The sequence below is a fragment of the Apium graveolens genome, chromosome 2 (genome assembly GCF_009905375.1).
Source record: "Apium graveolens cultivar Ventura chromosome 2, ASM990537v1, whole genome shotgun sequence".
NCBI classification, from domain to species: Eukaryota; Viridiplantae; Streptophyta; class Magnoliopsida; order Apiales; family Apiaceae; genus Apium; species Apium graveolens.
The window spans coordinates 10,455,583-10,474,832 of record NC_133648.1 but is presented as its reverse complement, the minus strand read 5'-3'; the positions used below and the strand labels follow the sequence as shown (position 1 = coordinate 10,474,832).

Genomic DNA, 19,250 nt, shown 5'->3' with positions numbered 1-19,250 from the left:
AAGAGTATATAAACATAGTGGAAAAAGTAAGGAGAAAAGATGAAAACCGTAGATGCAGCAATCTCCTCTTCTTCCACTTTTTCCCTCTTAAGTAACCTCTCTTCCTTTCTCCAGGAACTTAATACCTAATAATAAAATCTGATATATATCTATATCTAATTAATGTAATTTAATGTCTTGAGAAAAAATACAAATAAGTTTTCCAAACTATAAATATTTTCCAAGTAAAATCCGTAGTTGACTTTTTTTTAGAAAGTTTGGGTCGCTCTAGATGGATTTTGTTCTCTGGACCACCTTAGAATTCATTATCTTCGCGTGGGCTGTTAAATCATCCAATTTGAACTTCTGGAACTCAAGATAGGGCCCAAACAGTGTAGCATGCACGTGTAGTCCAACAAATCCTAATTTCATTATAATAAATCTTCAAAATCAGTTTTTTATTCCCCAATCCTTCCAAGTCTAGGATTTTTTACTTCCTACAATACAACATTGAAATCTATTTAATAAAAATCCAATTAAATGCAAAATATAATAAATATGAGGAATAAAATCATATAAAATATGTATAAATATATATTATATCATCCATGGTCACAGACTGCGAACATTGTCTGAGGTTGGGACCTGTTCCTTTATCCCAAACGGTCCCCTTTTCTCCGTCATTTGTACTCATTTCAACCATATAAGATAAGCTGCCCAAAGGCTCCAATTTTAGATGATACTTTGAAGAAATTCAAGCAACTTTCTCAAATTTAAGGTGTATTTCCTCTCTTTATTTTTCATTTGTCATGGCCGATAATTTACTTGCTCGTATATTTCATCATAAAAGTAAAAAGATATAAAAAAGGAGTGTTGATCATGTTTTTCATCTTGATGAATTAATTATTAGTGAAGAACCTATAACTCCTAAATTTGTTTCTTTTTGAGCCTATTGTGTTTGTTATTTTGTGTTCCAATAAAATAGGTCCCAACCGTAAACAATGTTCGCAATCGGTGAACAGGGGCAAAAAAATAATTTTTCCGGACCGCTGGCTATTTTTTTAATCATTAAATGTGTCGGCTCAAAATTTGTTTGTTGTATAACACATACCTGTCAAATGTTGGGAGAAGGATAATTTAACTTATTTTTATATAAAATTAACAAAAATGACCAATTTCTGAAAAGTTGGTCAACTTTTGCCGATGAGATACTCAAGAAGTATTCAATTTATATGAGATATCCAATTATGAGTGGAGTATATTATATATGAAATATCCAAGTGCCAGTGGAGTATCTTATATAAATTGGGATACTCAAACTGACAGTGGAGTATTAAATTGACTAAAATTTACCATTTTTTCATAATGACTATTTTGATTAATTTTTTAAAAAAATTGGCTTTTTTTTAATTTTTTCTCAAATGTTTGATAATGACCGTCTCCCTCATATCTATAGTGTACCAATATCACACAATAAATACAAAGATTTATAATTTGGATCATTTTAATTAATTTAGCCTTTATGTATGTACATGAATTTACACTATTATAAAAATAAATAAAAATGATCTAAACTTATAATCTTCCGTGTTTACCGTTATTTTTAATCGTCAATAATCGAACAAAGTAATAATTATTCTTTTTTTAAACACAACACAAACAGACATAAGTGTCGTCAGTCAATTAACTAATACTCCTTCCGTTACGAGCTAATTTATGTTTATATAGTAATCTATAAGATCAAATATAGTTATAAATGATATTGTTGAATTTATATTTATGTGTTTAATACAATGTAGTTTTTATATTTAATACTAATACGAAATTAAAGATATTAGTATTCTTCGGTAAACGTGTATGAACATAAATATGAAACGCTTTTAGTGCGGGCCAAGTTTATCCAGAATTCTGAACTTCTGGGCTTGTTAGTTAGGGTTTACCACTATAAAATCAAAGCCTAATATCTATCAAATTAATCAATTAGTATAGCAGCAAATTGGATGCTAATCGGCGCGTTGTTGCAAGCTCCGACACATTACTCCATGTCCAATTCTTCTTCTTCGCTTCCACCAAATAAGAGAAGGAGAGTTAAAAAAGGCGGGAAAAATAATCGATTCTCCATGGCTACTTCTGTTCGCATCGCTGTTGTTGGTGACGTGGTTAGCACTAATCTCTTGTACATTATAGTGTAGTATTTATTTGAGAAGTCATTTTTGCGTGAGAACAGCGAAAACAATTGTTTCGGTTTTCGATGTAATATATTAGTTTATTAATTGTTAATGAAAATGATGTGTTTGTTTATTTGTTAGCATGATGACTGGAAGTTTGAGAACAGCGAGAACGATTGTTTCTTATTTTTGATGTAATATATTAGTTTGTTAATTATTAATGATGATAATGTGTTTGTTTATTTGTTAGCATGATTACTGGAATCTCGAGGAGGATACAAAGGCACTTGAACTCTTAAAGGTATTTTATCTATCGCGCCCTCACTGCTGCTTGTATTATGTTGTTTCGAGTTTAATTTTAAGGTTTATGCGCAATAATTTTATCTGGTAGAATTAAATGTTGCTTTATGTTGTAGTGCGTGTGCCGTTTGGTTTGCAGTAATGGAACTTTGAGGTGGAACTGGAAAAGGAAATTGTACTATTGTGCGATAATGTTTGTTATATTCGTCTCTCCCCTTACGTTGTAGAATTTTAAACCAGGCATTGGTTTTATGTATTTGGTGATGGTTGTAATAGTGTGGATATAGACTGTAATTGGTAGTATAACTTTAGAGAATGTAACGGAGTAATCGTGTGAAGCAAGATTTATAGGAACACCTTCTCATGATCGACTTTTCACCAGAAGTGTATGTCGGGTTTCAAACAGAGGCGGTTCTCATTCTCGACTATTTGTCTGTTTATTTCACATATATAACTTAAGTATAGACTTTAGAGAAGATAGCTGAAAAATGTGCACTAAGAGTCTAAGACCCCTATTTGTAGAGTTATTGGATATATTCAGATTGTGACTAGGGTTAGGAGTCTTGTAGGAGATCCCAACTCCTTCAGACAAGGACTGCAGAGACTCAGGATTTCTGCCTTTTGTAGAGTACTTGCCTCTTCTAGGACTCTTAGCTTGTATAAGAGCCTCGTCTTCTCCAGAATCATTAAGGGATTTGAGCCACGGGTTTATGAGCTGATGTACCCGAGGTCCATATGGGGCCTGTCTCAAGTTGAATATAAGTACCCTTAGTAGACTCAAACTTGGGCCTTTTAATGCCTTGTTATATATATGATTTTCCTAACCTCATACAAAATTAGACTCCCTGTTTCCAAGTTATGCACTGTTCACATAATTGGCTACTAATAATTTGTTATGTAGTAATAATGTAATACAATTGCTGCTAGCTTAAATTGTTAGGTTTTGTATAGGACACCTAAAATGGCAATACCTACAATTTGAGGCCATTTGACCCCTAATAGTTCCACCCCTGTGCTGATCATCATCATGATTATATATGTAAATACAGTTTTGTTAAGTGTATGCATTTCTTCTTCAAAATTTCTAGATAATTGGCGGCATCATCTCTAATAGTCTAATAACAGTTTCTGGTTTTTATTAAGGCATTTATTTTATATTGTTCTGATAATCCTTTTACGAATTTTGTCGTATACTCGTATCTAATGTTATTTTCATTGGAAATGCAGCCGGATCTGGTGCTGTTTACAGGCATGTTCTTCATCGCAATACATTTTCTTAAATTTCTACTCTTGTTCCCCTGTCTGTGAAATTCAGGCAGATGAGATTTTATAAGCTTCATAGTCATTTCTTATTCTACCTGCATTAAATGCTTTGTCTTTTCTTGTTTGTTCTAGGTGATTTTGGTAACGAGGAGAATGCCAAACTTGTTAAAAGCATAGCTGATCTAACGATTGCTAAAGCTGCTATAATGGGGAATCATGACGCTTGGAATACTTCAAAATTTTCTAGCAGGTAACTTGTACAACAATGCTGTGGGCATATATCCTTCTTTTAAATGTGGTACTTGCACTATGTTCTGGTTTTTAGAGTTGTATAAATATCAATGCACAGATAATTGCCTCTTGGTATATATTATTGACTCACCAAGCTATATTTTACCAGTGTTGTTTTCAATGCTGTACAATGCCTCTCTGAATCTTATTTAGCATTCCATGTTAATGTTCTTACCGAAAATTATCTGCATTCTGGTTCCTAACGTTGATTACTTCTGCGAAAGCATGTCACACTATATTTGTTATTCCTTGAGTGTAACCTGCAATATAGTTTGAGCCAGTCCGTGGTGTTTAGTAATCAATCCTGGAATTATTGATTTTAATAGTGTTGTCTAGGAGACTACCGTGAGGGAGATCTTAAACATAGCGATGCAATTAATTATAGCCTCTACCTGGTAACATGGCGTTGAATGATATTTCGGTAAGAAGTCTTGTTTATGCTCAAGATGATCATCTAGAGATGTGCACTTTTTGGTTTTCCATCTATGTCTTGAACTTGATGATTTTTGATACTTATGTGCTTGTCTATTCAGTTCGTATAAATCTTGACTGAAACCACTACTGGACAACATGATGACTCTTTTTCTCGGTCTGGTGTCTTCTACCTAACACATGTTAATCCTCATCTTTTATAAGCCTTACGACACATAGGTCTTTTTTGTTCCCCATGTTTCATTATGTTTTTTGGTCCGCTTTATTCTACACGTGGGACCTGATGCAGTGCATCACTGAGAAAATAGCATCTGACAAAGCCTGTATGAGACATTTTTATGTTGGTTGTCAAAATCCGTCTCAACTCTTTCCATTAGTCCCGGGGAATTTAGCAAAAACTGGCAGGGTTGATCTAAACCAGTATCATATACTAGATACCGAGACACAAAAACTCACTGCAAATTGTTTGTGTTTTTTTTGTGAAAGAGGATGTATCGCATACTTCATATTCGTTTGAAATAATATTCAATTATGTGAAACATTCATCCAGAAGCATCAGTTTCATGATTTATAGGACCATATCTTGTCCCCTCAATTTTTGTCCATCTTTCTGTCAGTTTTTTTTGTGCATTTTCCTGTCTCTCATATTTTTATGTACACATGGTTTAAATTGTATAAAGCTTTTAGCCTTTCTTTCCTATAAAATGACTTCCAAATTATATTTTAACTGGAATGTATGTTGAACTTCGTAGGAAGAAGGATGACGTCCAACTTCAGCTGGATTGGTAAGCTTTTCCAAATGTCAACATAATAGAAAGAATTGAACATAGCAAGTAGAGTATCTGTTACTGTGCTTATAGTCGATTTTTCTCGTGTTGCCTTGCGTAAAACCTAGACCAGATGTTTCGAAATCTGTGGCATGTTACCGTTTTTTTCCCCTTTGGGTGGGAGTTGGGAGGGGAATGAAAACTAGAAAAATGACTGGGTATTTGTGGTCCACAAGATCTAAATGGTTTCAACAAGAACTCAGCTAAGTTAGAGGATCCAACAAAATAAAAGTAGTGGTTTTCAGTTTGAAATGTGGACTTTTATATGTTCCTTAGGTAGTTTTACTTATGTAAAAACCTTTCTTGGAGTGTAGCTGTAGTGCTCAATCTTTATAATATATAGTCAATTATGTTGTATATGGGATATTCTTTGGTGATGATCAGTCTAGGCATGGAGCATGTTGGCTACAGGCGTCTGGACTTTCCTACATTAAAACTTAGCGTTGTTGGGGGACGACCATTTTCTACTGGAGGTGATAGATTGTTTCGACCAAAACTCCTCTCTAAAAGGTTAGTAAAGTACCTTGGTTTTCTGTTTAACTGGAAAATTATTTTACGTCAACTTCATTATGAGGTTAGGGTAGTGCCTTCTTGGTTGAAGTTTTCTTTAGAAAAACACATGTTCTCTGCAATTTCAAGAATGCTAATGGAATTTTCAAGAAGATAAAAGGGGCCTGTCTGGTTTCTTGTTTTTAATTTTACTTGAGAATGCTCTCACTGCTAAAATGGCTGGCTAGTTCATAATGCAGTATAATTCAATTTAAAATGATCCCCAATAAATTCTTCAAAACTTTTTAAGGTTACCTCTGTCTTTTAGAATCCTACATATTGCAAAAATCTCTATATGATTATTAGTACAAAGTGCAATTCACAATAGATTACCTAACATTGATGAATGCTTATATTCCTTGATTGCAACTCTTGTTTGCTTAGTACAGTTTCCTTGACCTTGTAGATATGGAATCAGAAGCATGGAAGAAAGTGCAAAAAGAATTTATAAATCTGCTCTAGGAACACCAGAAGATCACTCTATTATATTCCTTGCTCATAATGGACCCACAGGTATATTCTTCTGACGAATTTTGTATCTTGTTCAGGTTCAAAGACAAAAAGTTGTTCCTCCATATAACCAAAAGGATATATTATACGCAGGTCTAGGCTCTGAAGTTAATGACATTTGTGGAAGAGATTGGACATTTGAAGGAGGTGATCATGGTGATCCAGGTAATAAATTTGTGAGCTTATACTCCTGCTAATTTGGTCATGTGTCGGTAGTTTATGACTGTTCACTTTGACGGATCTTGACATACTTTGCTGTTGTGGCATTTACTATGAAATATTATGGTTAAAATCAGTCCATAGTCTCACGATCTTGCTGTTGCGCTAATGGTTGGCATTCGATTACGGTTAATATGAAAGCTTATGACAGTACTTTATGGACAGATTTAGCTGATGCCCTCTCTCAGTTGAAAGAAACCGCCAAACTCTCAGTTCCATTGGTTGTGTTTGGTCACATGCATAAAAAGTTGGCGGATGGAAATGGTCTTCGGAAGATGGTTGTAGTAGGCGATGACAATAGCATATACTTGAATGGAGCTATAGTCCCCAGGGTGATAAAACTGGTTGTTAAACAAAATGGAACTAGCGAAAACCCTGCTACAAAGTCGGTAGTAGGCACAAAACGAGCCTTCACTTTAGTAGAAATCTTAGGTGGAAGATTGGAGAAGATTGCAGAAACTTGGGTTTCGGTCATGGGAGACAAAGTTGCATTACACGAGGAGCATATATTGTTTAGCAGTGGACCTAGTGTCTCCAAGCCTAGCGGTGAAGACAACCCTCCCCGGGGATAAAGGTCCTGGGTTCAATTCCTCACTCCGGCTCCCACTCATCCCATACAAATATATATACAACTAATCAAACTTAATACGGCCCTACTTTTAACACTGTCTTGCCTAATCTGGATTAAGTTTTGAGCATTCTGCCTTCTGTACTTGCTAGTTGAAGCTTAGCGTAGAGTAGAAACAAGCTTATTAAGTGTATTATTATATGCTATAAGAAAGTGAATTTACTATTAAAGTGACGACCCATTATAAAATAGATATGGTCCAATAATATAGATAATAACTATAGTAGTGATTAAAGCAAATCATGTTCAACAGAGCTAGTAAATGTTCCTAGGTGACTGTCTTTTGTGTGCCCCTATCTTTCAGATGTGTATGATGTTTAAACAACTTGTCTTTAATCTTCTTTTTAACACTTCGCTTTTATCAGTGCACTGGCTCCTAAGCATCCCATGGCCTTTTGACTCGGTCTATAATACTAAAGCTTCATCCTCCCTCTGTAAAATCAAAGATAACAACCTGTCCCACTAACTTTTGGTCTATTCTTATGAAATTTGCATTAGCTGGTACATTGCTAACTATGTAGTCAGTAGTTGGTACAACTTTGGCATCAAACCTTTTTCTCCAATAGAAACAAATTACTCTAAAATGCTGGTATAATTGGTTAAGTAGTTAACACCTGAACAGATTACAATAATAGAATGTTGTTACCTACAATTGCGCTATGTTTAAGTTTTCTCTAGATGATCAATAAATCTATGGAGGACATAGTGCTAGTGAATTACATCTTTCTATCTACTTGATAGCAAATTTTAATTATTACTCTTTTTTGCTGCGTAAATCGGACTCGGCTAAAAGTGTCGGATATGGATACATGTCTAAGTATGCGACTCGACATCATTTTGAAAAATTTATATATTTTTAGCGTAAAACAACTGCCTAAGTGTCGATACTTGATAGCAATAGATGAGGGTTTGATTTTTATAATTTGGTCCGCATCAATCATGCAAGAAATATTTTACAGTGTAATTTATTTCTTCCCGGACAAAATTTAAATTTGTATTTTTCGGGAAAATTATGTAAGTTTTTTTTCCCAGAGTTAAAATGTTTGGCACATAGCGGAGCAAAGGCAAGCAAGGAATGTCTGACCACTGACAAAATCTGTTATTTTCAGATTCCTTAATTTTGTACAGTTCACTGGTCTAATCAGAACCTTTGACCGAATCTTAGACGTTCATCACACTTTACTTTTTTCTAATTATAAAAATAAAACCACTTTATTAAAAGAGGCTTTGGCATTTGCCAGTGTCCAATGAAACCTGCCTTCACCCTTGGTTTTATAAATTACTAATTTATATTTAACCTTGTTTTCCCCAATTTCTTGTAACAGTACAGCTTGCTTGCTCATCAAAATTATTTATAATTACCCTTTACCTCTGTTTATTGCTCATACCAGGCCTGCTCTTTGATTTATTATGCAAGTATATATAGATAATTTAGCAAATTAGATCTCATCTACAAATTACAAACTCATACCATTACTTGATATGAAGATAGACCGAGTTTTTCAAATATAGTTAGTAAAAGCCATTTCAATTTGTATATTTTGAAGTTCCGGACGTTGGTTGAAGATATGGTAACATAGTTTATAATCTCACGAGTATCTATTTTACGAAATTGTTGAGACGAGCTCGAATCGAACAAAAAGTAATTTTGATAAATAAAAAATTTCAAATCAAGTCAGCAGACGTTAACATTCTATTCAATAAACTCATGTTTAAACTAATTGTAATTTATCGGCTGGTTATGGATCATAGATCATATCAAACAAGTTCGAATTTATTCAATTTATTCATAAAACACAAAATTATTCGACAAACATTTTTCTAAAATAATTTATAAAACTATAATGTTTTTAAAAATTATGTAAACTGAAGCAAATTATAAAACTAAATACAAACATTCGAGAATTTTATTAATTTATCAAATTGCGTCGTTTATGAAATGAGATTGCTCAAGTAATAATAAGTACTTAATTGGTTTCGGTTTTTGCTCAATTCCGATATTAGTTAAAGCGGATATCCGTCAAATAACCTAATTACTTATTAACAAAGTGTTGGTGCGGCTATTGTATCCCTCGCGGGAGCCCTACAATTCGCGTGCGTTAGTAATAAATTAGAAAAAAAATATAGTTGCTTAGGGAAAAAAATGCAAACTTTGTTGATGCTATATTTGGGAGACAAGAAGCAACACACACAATATCCATTAATTCTATTGGGGACATTGTTAAGTTCATCCCACCTAGATCGGATCTCTTTCTCTCCCCAGCCAGCTTTCCCACTCCTAATTTCATTAATTATTCTTTTTTCTTATTATCATCTCCCAAATTAAAAAAAAATCTCATTTCTTCAACTTTCTTGAAACCCCCAAATAAAAACACAAGCCCATGACCTAAATTCCCATTAAATTCTCATCAAGATTGGATTTTGCTCGGGGGGGTTGTTCAAATGGGGAATATAACCTCAAATGTTGCTGCAAAATTTGCTTTTTTTCCTCCTGAACCTCCCACTTATAGTATTCGAAATGATGAAGAAACAGGGAAGCTTTCATTTACTGGCTTGACACCTGATAAAAATGCTGATGTGCATTGGTTAGATACAAAGGGTGGGAATAAAGTTGTTGCTACATTCTGGAAACACCCTGTTGGCAGATTTACCCTTTTGTATTCTCATGGAAATGCTGCTGATTTGGGCCAAATGCAGGAGCTTTTTATTGAGCTTAGAGCTCATCTTCGTGTCAATATTATGAGGTATATTTATATTTGTATGTGTGTATGATTACATGTGTTTGTGGAATTTAGTTATGATTATGCAATTCTTGATATGGGTATTGTTGATGGTAATGAAAGATGAATTTTTGCTGATGAAATTGGTATTTTTTGTAAAGGCATGGATTGTCGAATTTTGATGTTGTTGAGTTGATTATGGTTTAATGATTATTTGTATATGATTTGGATTTTTTTGGTGATATTGATGTTATTGAAATTGGGTTTTGCAGTTTGGCTAAAATATAATGTTTTCAAAATTTAAGTTGTTGGGTTGATTATGCTTTAATGATTATCTATATATGATTTCAGTGTTTTTCGTTCATATTGATGTTATTGAAATTGGATTTTGTGATGTTTCTGAAATTGGTTTTTGCAGTTTCACTGAAATCTAATGTTTTTATTCAAAATTCAAGTTTTTGATGTATTCCTAATTAACTTGCATTTATGTTCCCTCTCAAAAAAAAGAAAAAAACTTGCATTTATGTTTTATTTTGGGCTCACTTCCTGTTTAAATGTTGGTGTATTTGTTAACTTAATTCGTTAATTGGGTAGTTCTGTTCTCTGATCTCCCTGTTATGTGTATATTCTATAGCTTGTATGTGTTAAGCGGTTGTCTTTGCTTCAGATTTTAAAATGATGTACACATTTATTTGTATAAAGATAATTATTTTCTTTCCTATTTTTTTTACTGCAGCTACAATTATTTAATATTGATGTTATTGAAATTGGTTTTTGCAGTTTGGCTAAAATCTGACCTTTCTATACAAAATTCGCGTTTTTGATGTATTCGAACCTAATTAACTTGCATTTATGTTCTCTCTTAAAAAAACTTGCATTATGTTTTATTTTGGGCTTACTTTTTTGCTTAAATGGTAGGTGTCTTTTTTAACTTAATTCGTTAATTGGGTAATTCTGTTCATGTAATGTTGTATGGTCTCCCTGTTGTGTGTATATTCTATCACTTATATGTGTTATGCGGTTGTCTTTGCTTCAGATTTTAGAATGATGTAATTATTTGTAAAAAGACAATTCATTTTCTTACCTAATTTTGTTTTTTGTTTACTGCAGCTATGATTATTCAGGATATGGAGGGTCAACCGGTAAGGTAAGGTTAAATAAAGTAATTCCCTTTGAAATTCATGTTCTCATAATGACAGTGTAACTTATAAGTTTTCAATTTGGATAGCCATCTGAGTTCAACACATACTATGACATAGAAGCTGTGTACAACTGTTTGAATCATGATTATGGAATCATGCAAGAGGATGTGATTTTGTATGGCCAATCGGTTGGAAGTGGACCCACATTACACCTGGCTTCTCGTTTGCCGAGGTTGAGAGGTGTTGTTCTGCATAGTGCCATTCTTTCAGGAATACGTGTTATATATAATGTTAAGTTGACATTCTGGTTTGACATATTTAAAGTAAGTTTTGTACTGTTCTTATTCTGATATCTTCTGTTTTTCTATGCACATGCTCTTATAATGAAGGACTATTTATGTTTGCAGAATATTGACAAGATACGACATGTTAGCTGTCCAGTTCTAGTAATACATGTAAGAAAATACCCTCATTCTTTATTTTGATCTCAATATAATTTGTTATTTTGTTTCATTCTCCGCACCATTCAACATTGCTGGATTCTTCCATTGTATGTTTTTTTTATTTTTGCTTTTTTAGTGAATTTTCACGAGTCTCACAGGTCACTGTTTAAGTAATATATTTCGTACCAGTATGTTCTTGGTATCATCCCTTGCATGTAGTTGCTTCTCGGTCACATAGAGGAATTAGTCTTTATGAAGTCCGCAAGTATTTCTGCTCTGTAGTTGAACATTAGAAAAAAATGTAATCTTCTTCACTTCTATCATCGCTAACGTATTTTAACTTACAGTATGCGTGGTCCTTATTCTGGCTGATCTAGTGATCATGGAGGGTTAATTTTGGATTTTGGACCTGACAAACTTGAAATTAAAGAATAATTTTCTAAATCAAAATTGTAAATGGATGTTCTGCTTGAAATGTAAACTTATTTGACAGCTGTGCTATGGTTTAGGTTATTAGCATAACATTTTGACCTTCCGAGAAATATGGGTGCCCTTTTCTGAGAATATCTTTTTTCATTATGCACCTTAGCAGCTGCACATCGCATCTTGGACTGGCTCTCAACCTTTTAAAACATATCACTTTATCTGTGGTGAAGTTGTTATTGGGATTTTATTGCAAACTCTTCGTGAACACATGCTAATACATTAACTTGACAATATGCTAATATTAATCATTTTATTAGTTAATATAGGATTTCCCAGAAGAAATGCTATGTTTTTTTGCTGACTTCGGCCAATCCTACAATATTGTTGACAAACTTCCACTTGTCCCCTTATTTGAGCATCACTTTAGAGCTCCCCGCTCCTCATGTTATCTGCTCTGGATGCATGCTTCCTTCTATGTTATGTTTGTTTTCTTGCACTATGTGGGCAATTATATTAAATACATAGGAGGATTATTTATATTGAAAATATCTTGGCCCTGTTATCTAGCATTTGTAATGTTTAGATCGGTCTCCAAGCGGTCTTACATGATAGTTTAGTACTGGGAATGGGAGCCACATGAGAGCTGTGACTTAAGAAGAAGCCTCGCACTGAAATAAAATCGGGAGGGATTTTATAAAAAGATACTGACTGTTAACATCTTAAATTCTTAATAACATTACAATCTAATAAAAAATTTTGTTATCAGATTTAGAAACATGATTAGACAAATTGGGGATCTGGTGCTGCATCTGCTACAAAGACTGTGGTCTAAGATTTGATAATTGATATCAGAAAATCATATAGACAATTACGGTAACTCTAGTGAATATGGATATCCGTTTACTGGTATTTGGTTTGTAGGTAATTTGTAACAAGCATATTAGCTGATCAACATTGAAATAGCTATTATTATGGCCGGCGATCTGATCTATAATAAAATTATCATATTATATTTGTTTATTTCTATTGCTTTTCTGTAGGATTGATAAAATGAATTCCATATAAACTGATCTGGCAGGATGATTGTGTACCGAAGGCCAAAACTACATGAGCCTTACCTTCTTTATGTACACATAAGTGAAAATATTAGGTATTCTACAACATAATCCTTACCTTCTTTATGTAGTATTTCTTTATAATAATACCTTATTATTTTTGTTGGCTATACTACATTAGTAATTGTTTTATTGCAGTTATATAGGCACTCTTCTCTTCTCCTTTTTTTTGGCCAAATTTTATAGGTATTTTTTCTATTAAGTTAATATTTGGATTTGTTCTTAGAGAGAAGATATTCAAATCTGTTTTCCCTTAAAGGGGTTATTGGATTGGTTTGCTCTGATTGGCCTACTTTTTTTAACCAAATCAGTGTAAAAGTTTTTGTGAAAACCAAACCGGACCAGTAAATGTTTAAACAAAACCAAACCAATCCACAGAAGAACGGATTGATTTGGTTCCGAACCACGGTTTTGAATAGGTATTTTTTCTATCAAGTTAATATTTGGATTTGTTCTTATAGAGAAGATATTCACATCTATCTTCCCTTAAAGGGGTTATTGGATTGGTTTGGTCTGATTGGCCTACTTCTTTAACCAAATCAGTGTAAAAGTTTTTGTGAAAACCAAACCGGACCAGTAAATGTTTAAACGAAACCAAACCAATCCACAGAAGAACAGATTAATTTGGTTCCGAACCACGGTTTTGAATTTTGTGGGTGATTATGCCGGTGCATGCAAGTGCTTTGCATTTAAGGCTTATTCCGTAGATTCTCAGTAAGTTGCACATGCAAGTGTTTAGTTTAATTATAAATCTACACATGGGTGGCTATCGTCCGAAAGAAAATATTCTGAGAAGCCCATTAAGTGTTAACCATTACGGCACAGTGCTGGTAATAAAAAAGAACTTCAAGTAACTGGGAGTAAGTTTGAGGAGCAAACGAAATTAGACGTCTAAAGAAGGAAGAGACGAGTATGACACCTTAATGAAATTGTTTAAACTAATTTGTCATGTGTTTATCTTGATATTGATAGCTGTATGTTTTGTCTTGCATAGTTATCTTTTTTACCCAGATTTTAATTTTGACTCCGATAATATTATGATTATAAAATGTAAATAGGGGACAAATGATGAAACTGTTGACTTCTATCACGGCAAGCGATTATGGGAACTTGCTAAAGATAAATATGACCCACTATGGGTACAGGGTGGAGGACATTGTAATCTTGAAACTTATCCAGAGTACATAAAGCACTTGCGCAAGTTTGTAAATGCAATGGAAAAGATATCCTTCTCAAGGCGTAGCAAGCGACAGAATTCAGACCCAGGTTTAGCAGATTCAAAGCACAACAAGTGCTTGATGTTTGGAAGATCATAACATCATCATGAGATCTTCTTTATTTCCTACGCTTGACATTTCAGAGTAATGCACATAGTAGCTGGAATCTTGCTATATGCATCTTCCTGGGCACGGAATGATGCTTCTTGCTGCATTACTGCCCTTTTTTTCTTAGCAAGCTGGTATGCGTAATGCTCTTATATGAACCAAATCCTCCTCAGTTAACCATATTTTGAAGTAGAGAGCGACTGTGATTATCTTCTTGTTCTCGTGGCAGTGTGTACCATTAGCAGAAAGTATTAGATCAATCCATAGACTTAATCTTCCTTTCATGTACATTAATAAAGTCTAGTAGTCCTAGTTACCCCTGTAATGTATATTATTTTAGAATACATTTTATCATTAGCGATCTTTATGTCTTTCCTCCCTCTGTTTTTTCACCTGTGCTAATTTTTGAGATCCACTGTATGGCACTTTCAATGAAAATCCCAATTTCGTGGTTTGTTTTCATTTTTTCCCTCTTTGTTTCTGCATATTACCTCGTAGATCTGTATCTGTTACGAGAACTCTTTACTTCCAAGGGTACGTTTGTTTCACGGGATCAAGGAAAAATCCTTCAAATTATTTAATCTTGATTCAGCTGTATAGTTTGTTAAGGGATATATGTAAGAATGTAGAGAAAACCTGTTAATCTTGATTGAGCTGTATAGTTTGTATACTAACCAATGCATGTTACTATGCTGGTGATGCTGAATTTGCCCTATCTGTTAACAACCTTGAATACAAGATTACAAACATAACATCAACAAGGTAGCTGTCATGTTTTCTACCATTAACTATCATATTATAAGTTGTTCTTTCCTGTTAGGGTGGCTCATATGAGCTTATTGTGATTGTTAAGGCACATTTGTAGCTAGGTGAGGCCAAACTGGGTTACTAAACAACTTATATGCCGGAGACAAAGGGATATGTCTCCCCTTTTCTTGCACATGGGTCGGCTATATCCTACTTCTATAACAACACTGATACACGTTACACACAGTACTATTATCTGTGTATAATTTGTATTTGGAATATAAATAAATATATTATGATTAGCATTGTGTGATGTATGACCTTTCACCTACATGAAAAGTGAAAACTGCTCATGACTGCTCCCGGTAAAGTAATAAATTTGTTAAAATAATAAAAAAGAATTATTTTTCTTGTTCCCGACCATATTACTTTAAAAAAGGTTTAATTGTAGTACTAGTGTTATTTATTTTATAAGAAAAGCAAATAACGGTATATAATTTAAAATAAATAAATAATACGTTTACTTTTTAGGTGCAAAAATAGTAGAGTATGGAAGAGTAAGTAATAAGGTGCACAGCCCAATGGTTCCGGGCCTAATGATACCTTTGCCTAGCTTCCCGGTATTTTGACTTTCTTCCTTTAATCCTTTCTTTTCTATCACAAAAGTCGGTTGTCTTAAATTTCTTCTTAAGTTATTGTTCACTCGACAAAAACAAAACTAAATTATCAATAATCTGTTTTTTGACTGGTTAGGCTTACATGATTTAGATCTTGGAAATGAGTATATGTTTTTACAAATATCATAATCTCGGAGTTGATTAAGAATTGAACGTGAAACTTGATACAAAAAAATATATTTAATTGTGCTCAATAATATATTTTTTAAAAATAATTATATTAATATGTCTTGCAAATATCCATATGTTTCAAAATGAGCGGAAATGAAATCCATTTTTATAACATAGATAAATTTAAATTTTTAATGTTTCTCAAATGAGATATGAAATATACATATTTGATATTTGAAAAAGGCCCTTGAATTTTGAAAGGGCAGAAAGACGAAATTGACCAAATAAATTTTGGAAAAGATTGGGGACAATCTTCACCCACATATAACTTTCAAGGACATGAGAATATTCTCTCAGCTTTTGTGCTAATAGTGCGCTCTAACACATACATGCATTTATTTTTAAATTTAATAATTATTATGTATGCATGCTAGTGATTCTGTTAGACTTAAATCACTGCAACAACTCTGCGCATTGTTAAGGGGCCGACCAAGCGTTTATTAGTTGTCACTATTAAACTTGTTACCCACATAATTTTATTATAATAATAATTAAAAAAAAGCGTTATTTAGTTACTCCCTTTATCCCAAACATTTATTTACATTTTCCTTTTTAAAATTTCTCATCCAATTCTTTATATTTCAAAATTTACCAAAAATAGTTCATGGATCCCAGCAATTTCCCACTTTACCTTCCGTTTCACACTATTTTTACTCCACTATCTTCCTTTTATATATTAAAAATCAATGGGTCATATCAGTTCACCCACTTTTCTTACTCTTTTTCACTTCGATGCACAAATTAAATGTAAAGAATTGACGGGAAAGGGAATATTGTTTTTGTAAGGTAGGCCGGTAAGGTTCGTAGCTGTCACACTATTCCCAGCTGTAAACTATACCCACTGTGAGAGAATACAAAATTACTAGAGAAAATGTCAGGGTTTTTTCACATGGATGAGCTTTTATAATCTTAACCGAAATCAGGACAAAAGTTTTGAGAATTCACTGTCCTACTTCCCTTCACCGTCTTTTCTTCATTTTATTATCCTATATACATTTAAAAAAGCAATGCTAAGGTTTTTAATTGGTGAAACTCCTATTTTTGTAACTGAAATCTATTTTATTTATAAATTATTCATCAATAATATAATGACATATCATCATTTACGAACAGTTTTACTAACAGTTTAAGAAATTCTAGCATTTTACCTATTTTAAAATGTAAGATTCTCCATCTTAGGAAGATTGAGGTTAAAAGCACATGCCTATTTAAAAATATGGTTTGGTAACTAAAATTTATACCAGAGTATTTTTCAAACACATCTTAGAAGTCCAATCCTCGAAGATCTCGTTCACTGAATTAACAATTTATTGGTATTAATTTTTGTTCCTAAAAAAAGTGAATAAGCCATTCATTCTGAATATTAATTTTAACTGAATTAGTCTTTATGACAGGAATAGAAGTTAAAAAATGGGTGTAATAGTTGTCATGCTTACAAATTTCAAAAATCGAAACTATTCAGTTGATGAATCAATTTGTTATTTATTGGACGATTTTTAAAAAAATATGATAATTTATCAAGAATCGATTTAAGGGGATAACTTTTTGACTAACTTTTAAGTGATTTGTAGGTGATATTCAAATAATTGACTATTTTTGTAACTATGATTGTTGGAAGCACGAATAGGAGTATATTTTTGAAGTCGAAGCTTTGACCTCTAGGAAAAAAATCAAGATCTTTATTACTGAAACAATATATTAGTGATATAAAAAAAAATTCCGAAAAAATACTCCATAAGTTAAGCCTGACAATTGGTGTACTTATACCCTAACTAAATTAGTCTGTACGGCAGAAATAGGAGTTTTGAGAGATGGGTTTAAAAGTTGTTTGCAAAATATATATTACATGTAAAATCAACCACTGAACCTCGGCACGGTTAGGTATTAAAAGGCCTGGCCATCATCTAATTTCTATCTGGCAATCATTGTAATATGTCACCCACAAACATTACTATTGTATCAAATGCAATAGCCTTATCTCCTAATTGGAGTTTCTTTAAGATTTTATGCAAAGTTAAGAACCAATACTTAATTAAGTGTTTTATTTTTAATCAAATTCGAAAAGTACAAAAGAGCTTAAAAGATGTTCATAAACTTGGAAAAGAAAAGAGCAGTGCTGCATATTCAAAAATAATAATTCAAAAACATTTTTTAAATAATTTATGTTATCTTTTAATTCGTGAAATTCATACTAATACACGAGTAATTCATTTTATTTATAAGTGAATTACCAATAATATGTTGATAACTCATCATTTTGAATAGGGCTGTCAAAAAAAATTGAAAAATCCGATATTTGTCTGAAAAATCAGCATTCGTATCTGAAATAAAACGGATATTATCTGTATTCGAAACAAAGCGGATACTCCCTTTGTCCCATTCATTTCTATACACTTTTCTTTTTTGGATGTCACATTCAATTCTGTACATTTCAAATTTACCAAAAATAATAAAAAATTTATAATATAAAAATTAACTACACCCACTAGTTTCTCCCACTACATTCACTTTATTCATTAAATATTGAATGGTCCCGCCACTTTAACCAACTTTATATTTTTTTCATTAAATTACATTTTTTCTTTATCTCTCATCCCACTATCTTAACAAAAGTAATATTTTATTATATTTCTTGTCCTCCGTTCCCAAACCATCTGTATACAAATGACTGGGACGGAGGGAGTATTATCCGTATTTGAATCCGACGATTGCGGATACGTATACACATATAGGCATATTCGTATCTGATAATATATGAATCCGAATAAATATATATTATATTTATATATTTAAATAATTTAAAATTTATTATATTAAATTTATAGTGTGTGTATGTGTATATATATATTAAATATTATGTTTTTACAAATTTTATGTACATATAAAAAAATTATTTGAGTTCAACAATTTAAAAATAATAATTATATTGAAAAAGATAAATAAAATTATGTTTTTGAAAAATTATAATATGATTAAATCTTTTTAACTTTTATTTTAATTTTTAAAAATAAAATTTTAATTTTTACTATATTTTTTCATTTTTTTTCAATTTTTAAAATAAAATATAAAAATCTGATTGAAAATCGGATTTGGATCCGGATATTATCCATATCCAGATAGTATCCGTCAGATCCGAATTCGGATATTATCCTTTAAAAATTTCCGGATTCGGATACGGATATTGATTTTCGGATTCGTATCTGGATACAAATGGCAGATTCGTATCCGAATTTTCCGTTTGACAGTCCTAATTTTGAAACGGTTTTGAGAACCCTCTAACATTTTTTAAAAGATAATTTTGCTTTTAAATCAATTATT

The 19,250-nt window shown here is 32.4% G+C and overlaps 2 protein-coding genes across 4 annotated transcripts; both read left to right on the top strand.

Annotated features, from left to right (window-relative positions):
- The first annotated feature begins 1,881 nt into the window (after positions 1-1,881).
- On the top strand, positions 1,882-7,357 carry LOC141706921 (uncharacterized). Of its 2 annotated transcripts, none has more exons than XM_074509812.1 (9): positions 1,882-2,138; positions 2,398-2,448; positions 3,675-3,696; positions 3,843-3,960; positions 5,186-5,218; positions 5,672-5,770; positions 6,216-6,322; positions 6,413-6,484; positions 6,704-7,357. In XM_074509812.1, exons 1-9 carry the CDS (start codon positions 1,980-1,982, stop codon positions 7,108-7,110), a joined length of 1,068 nt encoding a protein of 355 aa, XP_074365913.1. In that variant the 5' UTR covers positions 1,882-1,979; the 3' UTR covers positions 7,111-7,357. The 2 variants fall into 2 exon arrangements, with proteins under 2 accessions (XP_074365913.1, XP_074365912.1); XM_074509811.1 differs by having other exon boundaries at positions 1,883-2,138; positions 5,645-5,770.
- A 1,950-nt stretch (positions 7,358-9,307) lies between these two features.
- LOC141706920 (uncharacterized) lies at positions 9,308-14,700 on the top strand. 2 transcript variants are annotated; one of them, XM_074509810.1, is made up of 5 exons: positions 9,308-9,910; positions 10,997-11,033; positions 11,115-11,351; positions 11,436-11,483; positions 14,158-14,700. In XM_074509810.1, exons 1-5 carry the CDS (start codon positions 9,609-9,611, stop codon positions 14,326-14,328), a joined length of 795 nt encoding a protein of 264 aa, XP_074365911.1. In that variant the 5' UTR covers positions 9,308-9,608; the 3' UTR covers positions 14,329-14,700. The 2 variants fall into 2 exon arrangements, with proteins under 2 accessions (XP_074365911.1, XP_074365910.1); XM_074509809.1 differs by having other exon boundaries at positions 14,071-14,700.
- Positions 14,701-19,250: the final 4,550 nt, after the last annotated feature.

Coding starts and splice junctions, on each gene's coding strand:
- LOC141706921 (XM_074509811.1), top strand. CDS start 1,980: ATGCTAATCGGCGCGTTGTTGCAAGCTCCGACACATTACTCCATGTCC. Junction 5,771..6,215: donor CCAAAACTCCTCTCTAAAAG/GTTAGTAAAGTA, acceptor TTGACCTTGTAG/ATATGGAATCAGAAGCATGG. Junction 6,485..6,703: donor AGGTGATCATGGTGATCCAG/GTAATAAATTTG, acceptor CTTTATGGACAG/ATTTAGCTGATGCCCTCTCT.
- LOC141706920 (XM_074509809.1), top strand. CDS start 9,609: ATGGGGAATATAACCTCAAATGTTGCTGCAAAATTTGCTTTTTTTCCT. Junction 11,034..11,114: donor ATGGAGGGTCAACCGGTAAG/GTAAGGTTAAAT, acceptor CAATTTGGATAG/CCATCTGAGTTCAACACATA. Junction 11,484..14,070: donor GTCCAGTTCTAGTAATACAT/GTAAGAAAATAC, acceptor AAATGTAAATAG/GGGACAAATGATGAAACTGT.